General features: G+C 36.5%; 3 protein-coding genes across 4 annotated transcripts; all 3 read left to right on the forward strand.

Annotated features, from left to right (window-relative positions):
• The first annotated feature begins 6,297 nt into the window (after positions 1-6,297).
• On the forward strand, positions 6,298-7,238 carry LOC113320083 (temperature-induced lipocalin-1-like). Its single transcript, XM_026568018.1, has 2 exons — positions 6,298-6,761; positions 6,856-7,238. The coding sequence occupies exons 1-2, from the start codon at positions 6,384-6,386 to the stop codon at positions 7,036-7,038; spliced, it is 561 nt and encodes a 186-aa protein (XP_026423803.1). The 5' UTR covers positions 6,298-6,383; the 3' UTR covers positions 7,039-7,238.
• Positions 7,239-7,389: 151 nt separating this feature from the next.
• On the forward strand, positions 7,390-10,170 carry LOC113320084. Its single transcript, XM_026568020.1, has 4 exons — positions 7,390-8,016; positions 8,428-8,531; positions 8,648-8,939; positions 9,275-10,170. The coding sequence occupies exons 2-4, from the start codon at positions 8,524-8,526 to the stop codon at positions 9,485-9,487; spliced, it is 513 nt and encodes a 170-aa protein (XP_026423805.1). The 5' UTR covers positions 7,390-8,016; positions 8,428-8,523; the 3' UTR covers positions 9,488-10,170.
• On the forward strand, positions 8,263-13,754 carry LOC113320082 (glycerophosphodiester phosphodiesterase GDPDL7-like). 2 transcript variants are annotated; one of them, XM_026568016.1, is made up of 9 exons: positions 10,402-10,664; positions 10,742-11,038; positions 11,123-11,235; positions 11,318-11,822; positions 11,934-11,972; positions 12,056-12,337; positions 12,428-12,567; positions 12,648-13,134; positions 13,225-13,754. In XM_026568016.1, exons 1-9 carry the CDS (start codon positions 10,550-10,552, stop codon positions 13,521-13,523), a joined length of 2,277 nt encoding a protein of 758 aa, XP_026423801.1. In that variant the 5' UTR covers positions 10,402-10,549; the 3' UTR covers positions 13,524-13,754. The 2 variants fall into 2 exon arrangements, with proteins under 2 accessions (XP_026423802.1, XP_026423801.1); XM_026568017.1 differs by lacking the exons at positions 10,402-10,664; positions 10,742-11,038 and adding an exon at positions 8,263-8,329.
• The last annotated feature ends 2,231 nt before the right edge of the window (positions 13,755-15,985 follow it).

The raw sequence follows: 15,985 nt of genomic DNA on the forward strand, positions 1-15,985 counted from the left end.
TGGTGTTTGTAGTTCTTTTTCACGTGTAATGTGACAGAGAGGCTGGGAGTAGTGTTTGTGTGGTTTGTCTTTCAGGTTACACTGAAAAAAAACTCTCTATTATGTTTAATTCTTAAATTTCAACATTTGCTTTTGTTCCCACAAAACCGGATTTTGACGGATAAAAATACGATGTCCGTTTGCTTAACCTTAACCTTATCGAATTGGAATTTTTTGGGTTCCGCCGGATGTTATTGGATATCAGATATCCACTAACCCTTAACCTTAACCTTATCGGTATGGAAAATATCTGGCGGATATTAACCCGCTGCCAGCGTACCTGCACAAGGAATCAACCTGGACTGCCTCCTATACACTTGTTACTTTATGAAAAGAAATCTGAAGAAAAGAAAGAGTATCGAAAGAGATCAGCAAACTACCAAAGATATTTGTCAACAAATGAGATCAAAACTGGCGGCCAAGATGCTGGAAAAAGTCGGATGTTATGAAAAAGTATGGGATGTTGCAAAGGATGAATAACACAAGGAGTGGCGCAAGAGTAAAGGAATGCAACCATTAAAGAGGAATATGATTTTTCAAGCTTTATATACAAGACTTATCACTTTCTGAATTGCTTCTAAATATTTTTTAATCTTCAGACAACTTTTTAAATTTCTGTTTTCAACTTTCTGTTTAAGACTTATCACTACTACAAAGACCTTGAATTGATCTTTTTATTAGTTTCAATATTGATGTTTTGAAAATAGACTTGTGTCAGTATTAAGGTGTATATTACAAAATAGGAAATATTAAGGTGTAATTGATTGTGCACGGTTACTGACAGAGTAGAAAATCTCAATAATGGTACAAGAAGGTGTACATAATGGTACACATGTACTTACATATTTTTCTAATTATCCAGGCCAGCAGAACTGAAAAATATAAAATTGGAACACTAAGCATAGACTAGAAGAGGCATTAACAAAAGTAATAACCTAGAATCTTTCCAAACAAAATAACCTAGTATCACCCATTGCATAAAAAATAAACCTAATTAATGGCATTAAAACTGAAAACATACAGTATTACTAGACAAGATAAACTAGTAGCATCCATTGTACATCAAGGTGTACATAATGGTACACATTTAAAAAGACATGTAAGAAAACTGAAGTGCAAGGAAGGTGTACATAATGGTACACATGTCTTGACACTAATTATCCATGCCTAGAAAATTGAAAAAAACATTACCAAAAGTAAAAACCAAAAACATAGAATCTTTTGAACAAATCAAACATAGTAAAAAGCATCAAGGAAGGGGGAAGGTAGCTCTGCTGTGGTGACCAAGTGTGAAGCACTCTGTGCACATCATATTCCTATTTTGCTTCTCCCAAGCATTCTTGATACGATGTGTTCTTCAGAATGAGACCGGGGAGACTTGACTTCATACAATCTTTCCATGGACTCAACCACATATCAAGGACGGCCAATGTTGATGTTTTCCTTTAGTAAATCCTCGTATACTGGAGTGTATCTAGTGTTGAAAGTTTCTAGGCCTTCCACCCTTCTCGAATATTTTTTCTTCATAACATTCAAACTAAAATAATAAAAACACAAAAAATAAATCAAAAAAATATTTAGAAGGAATACAGATAAAACATGTGTACAACAATGTACACATTAAGGAAATCCATGTGTACAACAATGTACACCTAGTTGCAGAATCATAAATAAAACTTATGTACAAGTATGTACACATCAAGCAAATCCATATGTACGAAAATGTATACAGATAAACATGTGTGAAAGGGGATATATATACACATCAAAAATATAAATGAATGAAACACTAAACATAAAACTCACCGTATTGCATCGAGAAGAGCAAAATCAGACAACTTTTTGAAATCAAGAATCCTGTTGTTGAATGACTCGGAAAGAGTTGAAGAGTGAGCACTATATCTGTATACAGGGAAAAATGCATTTGCCCATTTCTTTGGAATCTTGAGATAATTAGCAACATGTCCACATCCAATTGCATGCATGCTCCGTAAAGCTTCTTCAAAGTTAGCTGCCATGTAAGAGTAAGCAGCTTTGTAAAAAAAATCAATAACGGCCTTGGAATTCACATCACCTGATCCAATAGGAAGATTACACTTTATATGGTAAAAGAAATATATGTGATATGAGTCAGAGAATACTTTTGGAATGGCCTACAAAATTTCTTATCCACGATCACTAAGGAAAACAATCTGACTACCATCGACCACTTTTTAAAGATTCTCCAGAAACCAAAACCAATTATCTTTGTTTTCAGCAGAAACAAGAGAAAAGGAAAATGGATAAAAACAATTGTTTCCATTGATACATGTTGCAGCCATCAAAACACCCCTGAATCTACCAGTAAGGAAAGTAGCGTCCAAGTAAATCATGAGCCTAAGATACCTATACCTATGCTTGCAAGCACCAAAACAAATAAAAAAACCTCTGAAATCTTCTGTTTGCATGATCAACTTCAGAATTCACAAATCTATCAGGATTAGTTTGCTCAATGGCTTTGACATAAGAAGATAAATCGCTATACGACTTCTTGTCATCACCAAACTGTTATTCAAGTACGACTTCGTTCCCTTTATGGGCATGGTGATACTTAATATTGGACCCATAAGTCTTATTAAAAAGTGACATGATGTTATTGGGCTTTAAACTAGGTCCCCCCTCTATATTGTCAGCGATCAAATTCTTGACTAACTTGGTTGTCACCGCAGGACTCTTCAACCTCAAACCAACACCACAACTACAAAAAAAAAACTGGAATAAGTAATTTGCACCACCATATACACCTAATCAGATCTCAAAGTCAACACCACATATGCAAAAATAAGACATATACAAGGAAGAATATGTATTTTACACCACAATGTGCACCTAAAAAGCCTATAACAAGTAATGTGCACCACAATGTACACCTAGCTAAAACCAGTCTACATATATAAGATGCACAACTATGCCCACCACTGTAGACATACACATAAAAAGCCTAAAAATGAGTAACGTGGGTCACAGAAACAAGAATTAGTAATGTGGACTAATATGAACACTACTAACCTGTGAAGAAAATTAGCATGTTTTAGCACAAACCGAGAAATGTCACTATTCATAGGCCCAAAGTAAATCTTCCAACAACAACTAACTTCTTCGCACTTTGCAGTAAAACGAGTCTTGTCATTTTTAAGAATAATAATCTTGCAACCAATAGCCATCTTGTACTTATCAACAAATCTAACAACATTAACACCACCCATAATTTCTCTACCAATCTTGTCAAGGTATAAACCCGTTCATCAATAATCAGAGGCTTGGACTTGTTTGCATCATGATCGACCACCCTTACAATCTTTGGACTTTATCTTACACAAGAATTTGCAAACTAGAACCAGAACTAGTGCTACAACCAGAATTATAACGAGAAGTATGCTTCAGAATCACGTCAACATTCAAATAGAAATGTTCATTGTTCATAAGAATAACAAGAGCAATTAAACCTTGCAGTTGTATATTACCTTTTATAAAAACTACTTGATCATTTTCCATATAGATCAAACGTATAATCCCAGGAGACAAAGACCTCCAATGCTTATATGCAAATGCTTCAATTCATCTACGGTGCTCGAAGTATTAACACGAAAAACATCAGAATGCTCACCATGATTCAAAACAACAGGACAACCTTGTAGACATATTTGATACCTCTACATATTACAAAAAAAAATAGTAATAAAAATTTGAAGCTTCAAATCACTAAATAACCTACGTAAACAATGTACATGAAATTACACATTTAATCGAAGCAAAAACATCAAATAAAAGTAAACCTAAATCAAATAATCCATCGATTAATCGAAGATATAAGATTCAAAATCTTACTGGAACACATAATTGAATAAATCAGAAGCCTACGATCTGATATCAGGTCGATTTCATACCATGTATCATAAAACAAAAATCATCATCAATCAACAGTAAACAAAAATCGTTTCATGAGAATCAAAAGCTAAGATATAACAAAAATCAAATCAAGATCATACAAACAATAAGATGTAACTGATTGTATTCATATCACCATCTCATAAACTCAGAAAAATTAAAAAAATCAGAAACAAACCTAAAACTTAGGTGTAACAGATCGTACAACCAAAAGAAAGCTAACCTGAGGTTGAATTCTGCTGCAGAAACGATCAAATCCAACCTAACCTCTATGAATCTGTTAAATCACCTTCGAAATTTATATCTGGATCGATCTATCTCCAAATCTGAGATCAAAAAAATCGATTTCAGAACACTTTCAAACTAAGCTAAAGATGAATTATACCGGATAAACGATTGAAATCTAATTGATCGCTCTCTCTGTGTCTCTCTCATCTCTGTGTCGCCCTCTCTCAATCTCAATCTCAAATATAAAAAAAAACAAATTCAAAAACCATTGTTTATATACAAAATCGATGGATGATAAGCTCTGGTATTAAACAAAACGAAAAATCGCTGGAACGGGCCAAATTTGGACAACCTCGTCAAGATTTGGACGAGACTATAAAACACGAGTCATTTTAGGATTAAAACCGTTTTTTGGGGACCATGGTTTTTTTGGGGGGACCATGGTTCTATTTTGGGTAAAGACATTGGAAGTAATTCTAGGTCACCCCATATCTAGTTATTTATTTAATACCTAATCTACCCTCCTAATACCTAATCCTTCTAGTTATAACAATTGTCTCTAAGATCTATTTTGGGTGAACAGGTATGATGCAAACTTAGATAATGTATGTTAAAATTGGTAAAAATTCCCCAAAAATGTAAGATATGGAACTGGATTTTGAACAGTTCGGTTAGTTTATATGAAGGCAAGTAACCGAACTCATCTGAAGGTGTAGTTCGGTTTCCTTGTGAGGATGAACAAGTAACCGAACTCATATGAAGGTGATGTTCGGTTTCCTTGTGAGATAAACAAGTAACCGAACTAGTTTGACGATGTAGTTCGGTTACTTGATCCAAACACGCAGGTTACCGAACTCCATAGCAATGGAAGTTCTGGCATGCAGCGTTATGTTCGGTTGGTTCGCAACTAACCGAACTTTACGTACAAATTAATTTGATATAAGTGTATAAGGTTCGGTTGGATCGCAAACGGCATGCTTCTGCGATCCAACCGAACTCATAGATCAAAGTTCGGTTCTTACAGTACTAAAAATAATGGGAATAACATTAAGGTTCGGTTACATAAAAAAAATTCTTTCTATGTTTTTAACCCTACAGTTCGATTACATGGAGGTTTTAAAATGTTTGCGATCGAACCGAACTCATAGGTCAGAGTTCGGTTTTAAGACTAATAAAACTAATGAGAAAAGTGGTAAGGTTCGGTTACATCCTCAAAATTGCTTTCTATTTTTTTAACCCTACAGTTCGGTTACATGGAAATTATACAATTTCTTTGCGAAACAACCGAACTCTACAGTTCAGGAACTAAGTTATGAATCACATAAAACTGAACCGTTCTTCGTGTTCTTCAGTTCAGTGAGTTCGGTTAGGAACCTAGGGCAAATAGAAAACACGTTCTAACCGAACTCAACACTGTAACTACCATTTCAAGCCTATTTTGATGATTTCTATTCAATTGAATCGATGAAAAACAAATTAAAATGAATGGGTTTGTCGAGAAATACCCGCAAATCGGTCCCATGGAAGATTCAGCGTTGTTCTTGCGACTGTTACGACGAATTAGTTGCTCATCCGGTTCAAGTTCTTCCTCAATGGGTGAGTGGGTGCGGTATTTTTTTTTTAGATTAGGGTTAATGTATCACGGTTAGGGTTAGTATTAGGATTAATGTTAATTAGGTTAAGGGAAAATTAGTAAACTTGCTAAGTAGAATTATTATTAGGACATCCCTTATCACTGTAGAGTAGGTGGCCTAATAAGACCATGGTCCCCCAAACCATGGTCCCAAAAAATGGTTCTAGGATTAAAGCATCCCGGGCTTTGGATAGATGCACTGGAGCGTCCAAAACCCACTAATAATGGGACTAAACATTTTTTTTATTTTTTTTGGATGAGGAATGAAACTAAATGTTAATTTCGCTTATATGTGATACAAAGCAGTCCGCGAAAAGATTCCAGAACCTCCTAGTAACATCTTAAACATTCCGCAAGAGATATAATCCTTCGCCTAAAAGTTTTGAACTCCACACACACGACCATGAGGCGTACACGTTGCAAACACACCCAATATAAATAGCCCACGCTCGCACACACCTCACTTATCTTATCTTCTTTTCTCTTCTCTTCTCTTCTCAGGATTCTTCATCTCAAAAATCAGCAGCAGCAGCAGAAATCAAAGTAAAAAAAAAAAATGGCTTCAAAAAAAGAGATGGAAGTTGTGAAAGATTTAGATATCAAGAGATACATGGGTAGATGGTATGAGATAGCATCATTCCCATCAAGATTTCAACCTAAAAATGGCGTAAACACAAGAGCTACATATACATTACAAGAAGATGGTAAAACTGTGACTGTTCTGAATGAGACATGGAATGATGGTAAAAGAGGTTTTATTCAAGGTACTGCTTATGCAGCTGATCCATCTAGTAATGAAGCTAAACTCAAAGTCAAGTTTTATGTTCCTCCTTTTTTACCTATTATCCCCGTTGTTGGTGATTACTGGGTTTTATCCATTGATCCTGATTATCAATATGCTTTGATTGGTCAGCCTAGCAGAAACTATCTATGGGTATGTTTTACTTTGTTCTTTCTCTGATGGGTTTTTTCTTTTTCTCTTTTAATTGAATTGTTTCACTCAAAATTGGTGTTTTTGTTATGTGTAGATACTGTGTAGGAATACCCATATGGATGATGATGTATACAATGAGCTAGTGGAGAAGGCAACAAGTGAAGGATACGATGTGAAGAAATTGCACAAAACTCCACAGACAGACCCTCCGCCAGAAGAAGAAGGACCTAAGGATACCACGGGTATATGGTGGATCAAATCCATCTTTGGAAAATGAATGATTAATTTATGCTTGGGTTTAGCATGAATTCATCTCTGTTTATAATGAGTGAGTGAATAAGACAGATGAACTTAATATAGTGTTGTGTGTTTAGGTTTTGAGTTGATAGACTTCTAATGTGTTTAAGGGTTTGTGTTTCATGTATTTGCTTTTGTTTTGCGGTTTTTAATGGATATATGTTTTAATTTATATTCTGCTGTGGATGTTTACATTGTTCTATCATTGCTTCTCACACTATGAAACACCCAAGTCTTATGGTTCCAAAGTAGTGTCCCTTGCCTGTCTTATCCTTTACTAATCCAGCAGCAGCTCATGACATTCTATTGTTGACATCATGGCAATTATACTATTGCCAATAACCTCCCCCCAGGCATTGCTTGTTCGGATTAAGCTGTCTTTCACATTGCAACAGCCATTTTCAAACAGAAGCTTTCAAGGTAGCTGGGGTTATTTGTACTCTGAGAGCAGACCCCAAATCGCAGATAAGCTGTTTGATTAGTGTGGCCTTAGATTATATGTTTTTGAAATTCGTTAAAGCGTTGTTATAAGCCGTTTCAGATTGAGTTTGCGGGTTCTCTCTTAATTACATATGCATTTCAAGAATTTAATCCTCATTAACAGAAACATGTTTTCGCTTCATTTTCTCCCTCGAACCCCTGTTCCTGAAGTTCCAAGTACGTCCTATCCTTTCCTCCCTGTCTTCTAGATGTGTTTTGTATGATTAAATTTCAGTTTCAATTCCATTATTCCGTTCTCTTTGTGTAATGTAGAGAAATGTTAATTTGACTTGATCTGATCTGATCTGTTCTTGTTGTAGGCTTAGAACACAATCGTGGTCCAGTTCTTGGCTATCTTTTTCTTGCTGCTGCAGTCCATTGTGTTCGCCTAAAAAACACTCCCACATGCTATTCCAGCACAAATATGGCTGTCATTATCTGATAAATAGTGGCTTACAGTTCATGGCTCACATTATAGGTAATTTGTCAGGTTGTCATGATCCAGACACAAGCTGTTAGCAAGACCTGTTGTTATAGCAAGGGGTGGATTTTCGGGGTTTTTTGCTGATTCCACTGAATATGCCTATGCCTTTGTGACATCATCTGGCCTTCCGTATATGGTTCAGTTCAGTGGAGTTGGTTTTTTCCAGTCAGAATTAAGGCTAGATAACTATACAAGTATAGGAAGTGTCTACCCAAAAGGACAGAAAACTTATTATATTAATGGAGAAATGTTCGTGGCTGGTTTGCTGTCGAGTTCACAGCCAATCAGTTATTCAACAACGTTTCATGTATATGATGAGAAACTTTTTAAGAACTTTCTACTTTATATACATGGTCTGTTCTGATTTTTCACCGGCTTTACTTTCTTCTGTTGTTGTGGTTCAAGGAATCTTTACTCGAATAGATTTGTTCGAGAACTCGTTGCCGCTTGAGCTTGTTGATGACGTATCAAGAACCAAACCACCCTGTAGACTTCGGTTGAATGTCCAGGTAAATAACTAGCTGGTCTTATCCAGACTATTTGAGCCTCATTGTGAAATTTCTTTTGCGCATGCTTATCAGTAGCTTACCTAAACATTCATTTATACCATTTGTTGCACTTGCAGTATATATGTAATGTTTTACAAGCAGCGTAACATAAACGTCAAATCATTCATTCAAAATACATTGAAAGCGGGTGGTCATTTAAGCTACATCTCTCCCGAAATAGGTTTCTTGAAAAGCCTCAGTGGAGTACTAACCAAAGCCACGGAAGTCATCTTTCTCTTTCTTGCTGAAGATGCAATGGAACCCACTACCAAGCAAACATACAAATCTATCCTGGCAGAAATAGCCTCAATTAAGACTGTAGAGGTAGCTAAGACGATGGCTGTTTCTGGAGTATTGATCAGCATTAAGGTTAGTTCATTAATACACAATAAAGTAATTTGTCCCTTACCTGCTACCTGCTACAAAAGATTTTCTAGCTTAAATATCATAACATCAACAATTTAGAGCTTGCATGTTTATTTAAAAAATTTGATCACAATCCTTGCGGAGACGGGTTTTGTCACCACAGAGGTTGTCTTCAGCGCCTTGACCAATGCCTGACGAATAACTACGCACCAAGTTTTATTTCTCTCTTGTGATACTTAGGTTTTGTCTAAGTATAGTAACGAGCCTACTAGCAAAAGGGTCCTAAATATCGTTGAAGCTATAGCAACGTAACTCAGCAGAGTGTGGATGTAATGAAGTTTGCAGATGCTGTTGTTGTCGGTAGGCCTTCAGCTGTTGTTGTAACAACAGAAAGCGGCTTCTCCAGAGAATTCACTAACATAGTGATGGAATTCCGAGCTGTCAATCTAACTGTATGCATAGCAACACTGGCGAACGAATTTACATCAAACCCCAAGGACTTGTTTTCTGATCCTCAGAATCTCTACTTGTGCCTCAGAGTTTGTGGTTGATGGACTCGTAACAGACTATCCAGCTACAGCCAATGCCCATCTGAGTAAGTTTGTCACGCATATCAAGACATTCAGGGGCTAAGTTTTTTTTAGAACTGTTTAGTCTTAGTTTGTGAGGATGAATCTCCATGGTCTTACCACCATTTTACTGCTCCAGCGAGGGGCTATTCTTAGTATATTTGCGGTAGAGGCACAACCACTGGGTCAAGCTCCAGCTCCAACTCCTGAACCATCTGATGAGGTAGATCCACTTTTGCCACCAGTGTCGCACATTGAGACAACAATTCTTAGTGCTGCTGGACCTGCAATTAGTAAAAATGGCCAGTCCGCAAGTATTGCAAACTTTTTTGACTTTGCCTACTGTCCCTTATCTAGCTAGATACCTAGCTTTAGAAATCTCTTCTTCTAGCAGGGGTAGGGGTTGATTGTCGGATCTTAAAAATGACCCTTTTACAGTTTTAGATACAATTGTAACGTTTTTATCAATATCCATTTTTGGTTAGACAGAAATAAGAAAAATCATGAAGAACGTAGATCCTTGCAAGAAAAATCAAGAAAAGGGCATGTCACAAAAAAATAATAAAAAACGGCAGTCAACCCTTAACCTGAGCACAGATCACTAAAACGGGCTATCATCCAATCTATCTGTCCACCACAGATAAATATGGGTGATAGATTTTGGTGGTGTTTGAAAAGAAGAAACAAAAACGGTTATCAAGGTCGTACAAGCCGTTTCTTAGGGGTGTCAATTATTTTCCTTCCAAAACCAAAACAGTCTCCGTCTCTCTATAAAACCGCAACAAACGCTTAGACCAATTAAAAACCAAACGCTCTTCTCTCTCAAATTAAATTTTTGACGAGAGCCAGAGATTATTACTAGTTACCCTAGATTAAATTAACAAGTTAGTATTTCTTTTTGATAAATAAGTTAAAAAAAAAAAATCTCTCCATCATTTCTCAGTTTCATTTTTTCTTTTCTTTTTGGACCTCATTCATTCTCTTTTAAGGATTTCAAGACAGAGAATGTTTTGAGGGATCGAGGAAGGATTTACTACTCAAAACATGGTCAGGTTTTCGGTTGTTGTCTTCTTGCTGCTGCAGCTACAATCTCTTCTTCTTGTTGCTGCACTTGCCAAAAAACCTGCTGCTGTTCCACAGAAATGGCTCACATTATCAGGTATACATTCTCTCTTTAGTCTCTCATACATGAAACACTATGGATAATGGATGACTCAATTTGCTCTCTTTTCGTAGGGGAAAGGCCTATGGTAATAGCAAGGGGTGGATTTTCAGGGCTATTGCCTGATTCCTCTGATATAGGATATCAAATTGCACATATGTCAAGCTTACCAGATATGGTAGTATTCTGTGATGTACAAATATCAAAAGACGGAGTTGGTTTTTGTTTGTCAGATATAAGGCTTGATAACTCTACAAATATAGCTAATGTATTCCCAAAAGGACACAAAACTTATAACATTAATGGAGAAGATGTTAGTGGATGGTTTGCTGTCGACTTCTTGGCTGATGATTTGTACAACAACGTTTCATGTAAGCTTCTGTATAATTCATAATGACTGACAGATTTTTTCTTTTCTTTTCTTCTGTTGATTTGCATTGTCCATCGCTTTGTAGTGGTTCAGGGAATCCTTGCGCGGACAAGTTTGTTCGATAACTCGTTCACCCTTAAGTTTGTTGATGAGGCTACACAAATAAAACTACCTAATCAGCTTTGGTTGAATGTCCAGGTAAATATGACTAGCCTGCTTCATATTCAAATCATTATATGTCTTATCGCACCTCAACATTCATTTCTACCGTATGTTGCAGTATGATATGTTCTACAAGCAACATAACATAAACGTGAAATCATTCATCCAAGACACATTGAGTGCGGGTGCTCCTAGTTTAGGCTACATCTCATCTCCTGAAATCGGATTCTTGAAGAGCCTCAATGGAGCAGTGACCAAAGACGTTAAACTCGTCTTTCGTTTCCTAGCTGAAGATGCAGTGGAACCCACAACCAAGAAAACATACAAAGCTATCTTGGCGGATTTAGCCGCAATCAAGACCTTCGCTACAGGAATTCTTGTCCCCAAAACCTATATCTGGCCAGTTACTCCTGATCAGTACTTGGAACCTCACACTAGTCTGGTATCCGATGCCCACAAGCTAGGACTAGAAGTGTATGCTGACGGGTTTGCAAATGATATGCCTGGAAGCTTCAACTACAGTTACGATCCAACAGCTGAGTATCTACAGTTCATTGACAATAACGAATTTGCTGTTGACGGTTTTCTGACGGATTTTCCCCCTACTGCTTCCGAGGCTATCGGTTAGTTACTTTCACCACAGGTTTTAAGATATTTGTAGCAGGTACTTTGTGAAGAAGATTATGCATATTTGCAAGGCGTTAATCTTACATATTCTTGTTGTTTCTATGCAGGTTGCTTTGCATTGAACAACAAAACAAACCCCAGAATAGGTTTGTTATTTCTCCTAATCAGTGCAAATAAGTGGGGTTCTTCATTTTTAAATGTCTCTCAAACTTTTTGGATGCATTTGCAGGCAAAACTTTGGTCATTTCCCACAACGGAGCAAGTGGAGTATTTCCTCCTTGCACTGATCTTGCTTATCAACAAGCAGTAGATGATGGTGCAGATATAATAGATTGCTCGGTCCAAATTACTAAAGATGGAATTGCTTTCTGCGCTGATTCAGCTGACCTGACAGGTAGTACAACTGCAGTTACTACTTTCATGTCCAAATCCACCTCCGTCCCTGAGATCCAACAGAAAAATGGGATTTTTTCGTTCGACCTTACATGGAGCGAGATCCAAAGCTTGAAACGTAAACCTCCTACTTAAACTCATCATCAGTAATACTCTTAGCCGTGTATTATTCTTAATATGTAATAAGGTGAAATTTTTCTTCTTGCAGCTCTACTAGTTAGTCCTACTGGAGATCAAGGCTTGCAAAGAAACCCAGCAAACAAGAATGCTGGTAAATTAATTCTGTTCTCTGAGTTCTTAGAATTAGCTAAGACGAAGGCTGTTTCTGGAGTAATGATCAACATTAAGGTTAGTTCATAAATATACAATAAAAATAATACGAAATTTATAGCTGGCATGTTTATTAAGTAATTTGGTCAATTTTCCAGAATGCTGCAATCCTTGCAAATAAGGGTTTTGACATCTCAGAGATTGTCTCCAGTGCCTTGGTCAATGCCACTCTCGACAAACAATCTACTCAACAGATCTTAATTCAATCCGATGATACTTCGTTTCTGACCAAGTTTAAGAATGTGCCTACTTATAAAAGAGTCTTAACTATTGTTGAGACAATTAGCAACGTAACTCAGCAGAGTGCGGATGAAATCAAGAAGTTTGCAGACGTTGTTGTTGTCAATAGGCCTTCAACTGTGGTATTATCAGCTTACTTCACTAAAGAGTTCACTGATGTAGTGAAGGAATTTCAAGACGCAAATCTAACTGTGTACGTAACAACACTGACAAACGAATTCACGTCAATTGCAATGGACTTCTTTTCTGACCCAATCCTCGAAATCTCTACGTACGCCTCACCCTTAGCGTTTGGAGTTGATGGTCTCATAACAGACTATCCAGCTACTGCTAATGCCTACTTGAGTAAGTTTTTCCTTTAAACTGATTTCTCAAGTCATAAGTAATTTTCGTTTGTGTGGAACTGATTGTTTTCTGGACTACGTGCCAATGCAGGATCTCCATGTGCTGACCCTGATGCGAAAGATCTTCCATACACAATTTCACCGCCTCAACCGGGGGATCTGCTCAGCTTCGCAGAACCAGGTGCATTACCACCAGCTCAATCTCCAGCTCCATCCCTTGAACCAGCTGATGTGGTTGATCCACCTTTGCCCCCAGTGTCACACGTTGAGACGACAAATCCTGGTGCTTCTGGACCTTCTTCACCTGGCAAAAACAGTCAATCGGCAAACATTGCCAGCACCGGACTTTGTTTGCTATCCCTCGTCTATGTATTCATGGTTCTATACTGATTTTAACTAAAATATACCACCACCAATTTTTTTAAAAATAGGGCGTGTTGACCTTAAAATGGCCCTCTTTCTAGTACATATATAAACTTTCAGATTTCTTTTGATTTGTTAAAAGCTTCATTGCTTTCTTCTGTTTGATTCATTTCTTTTTAGAGTTTGTACTATATACATAACCACAGTTAATTGGTAATGTAACACTCTTAAATTAGCTTAGTACCGTAATTTTATTCATCACCAACTTTATTAGTAGCTGAATTTTGTTTTAACTAGATGAGCGGGCAAGGGTCAAAAAAACTGACGGTAGAACTCTAATTTAATCCAATTCAAATGACATAAGTAGTCTAGGAACCCCACTGTACTAATTTATCAAAAATAAATAAAGAATTCTATTACGTGGGAAGTGAATAATATTCCTTGTTTTGATGGGCTTCATAAATATCCTTATCACATAATAAATAGAACCATTTTTTGGGGACCATGGTTTTTTTTGGGGGACCATGGTTCTATTTTGGGTAAAGACATTGGAAGTAATTCTAGGTCACCCCATATCTAGTTATTTCTTTAATACCTAATCTACCCTTCTAATTGATTTCAGGTTATGAATAGTGAAATGATTTAGTTAAAAACAATTAGTGAGATTAAATTAAAAGATGGGTTTATTATTAGTTGAGTAGAATTATTGTGAGAGTAGAGTTAGAGAAGATGAAGGAGAAAAACATGAAAAATAAAAAAAAATTCAATTCACCCCCTTCGAGTATTCAAGTGATGAATCTGATTCTTCATCTCCATCCTCTCCTACTACTATATTTGTTAATCTTCAAAATGTATGTTGAATTGGTAAAAACTTCCAAAAAACTGTCAATTTTTGAACTGGATTTTGAGGAGTTCGGTTACATTATATGAAGAACAAGTAACCGAACTCATCTGAAGGTGTAGTTCGGTTTTCTTGTGAGGATGAACAAGTAACCGAACTCTCCTGAAGGTGTAGTTTGGTTGCCTTGTGAGATGAACAAGTAACCGAACTAGTTTGAAGGTGTAGTTCGGTTGCTTGATCCAAACACGCAGGTTACCGAACTCCATATTAATGGAAGTTCTGACATGCAGCGTTATGTTCGGTTTCTTAGAAATTTTACAATTTCTTTGCGATCGAACCGAACTCGTAGGTCATAGTTCGGTGCTTACAGTACTCAAAAGAATGGGAATAACAACAAGGTTCGGTTACATAAAAAAATATTTTGTTCTAATTTTTTTAACCCTATAGTTCGGTTACTTAGAAATTTTACAATTTCTTTGCGATCGAACCGAACTCGTAGGTCATAGTTCGGTGCTTACAGTACTCAAAAGAATGGGAATAACAACAAGGTTCGGTTACATAAAAAAAATTCTTTCTAAATAATTTAACCCTACAGTTCGGTTAGATGGAAATTTTACAATTTCTTTGCGATCGAACCGAACTCGTAGGTCATAGTTCGGTGCTTACAATACTCAAAAGAATGGGAATAACAACAAGGTTCGGTTACATAAAAAAAATTCTTTATAAGTAATTTTACCCTACAGTTCGGTTACGTAGAAATTTTACAATTTCTTTGCGATCGAACCGAACTTAGCCTTTAATAAATCAGAAGTTCAAGGCTTGAGTTCGGTTACTTGTAAAATTGTGTAGGTAACCAAACTCAACCTTTAAAAAAAAACAGAAGTTCAAGGCTTGAGTTCGGTTACTTGTAAAATTGTATAGGTAACCGAACTCTAGAGTTCGGTTACATAATCTGAATCACATATAACCGAACTGTTCTTCGTGTTCTTCAATTCAGTGAGTTCGGTTAGGAACCTAAGGCAAATAGAAAACACGATCTAACCGAACCCAACACTGTAACTACCATTCCAAGCCTATTTTTATGATTTCTATTCAATTGAATCGATGAAAAACAAATTAAAATGAATGGGTTTGTCGAGAAATACCCGTGTATGATTTCTATTCAACTGAATCGATGAAAAACAAATTAAACTGAATGATTCCTATTTTGATGAAGACGAGTTTGAAATGAAGATGAAGAAGAAGAGAGGAAGAGATGGTTGAGTGGGTGTGTCAGTTTTTTTTTTTTTTTAGATTAGGGTTAATCACGGTTAGGGTTAGTATTAGGGTTAATGTTATTAGGTTAAGGGCAAATTAGTAAACTTATTAAGTAGAATTATTGTTAGGACATCCCTTATGATTGTAAGATGGATGGCCTAATAAGACCATGGTCCCCCGAAAAAAACCATGGTCCCCAAAAAATGCTTCAATAAATATATCCCTTTTCGTCTGTAAACCCATCACGGTCCATTAAGGTTTTGCTTCTTTCCATATTTACCCATTCTCTTTCAATAAGACTTTGAAGAAAATCGTTTTTTTATTTTCATTATTCCAGATCTAAACTTTCTTTCTTCTTCTTCTCACCCGATAACAACCGCCATCACCATCA

This window comes from Papaver somniferum, chromosome 11, assembly GCF_003573695.1.
Source record: "Papaver somniferum cultivar HN1 chromosome 11, ASM357369v1, whole genome shotgun sequence".
NCBI classification, from domain to species: Eukaryota; Viridiplantae; Streptophyta; class Magnoliopsida; order Ranunculales; family Papaveraceae; genus Papaver; species Papaver somniferum.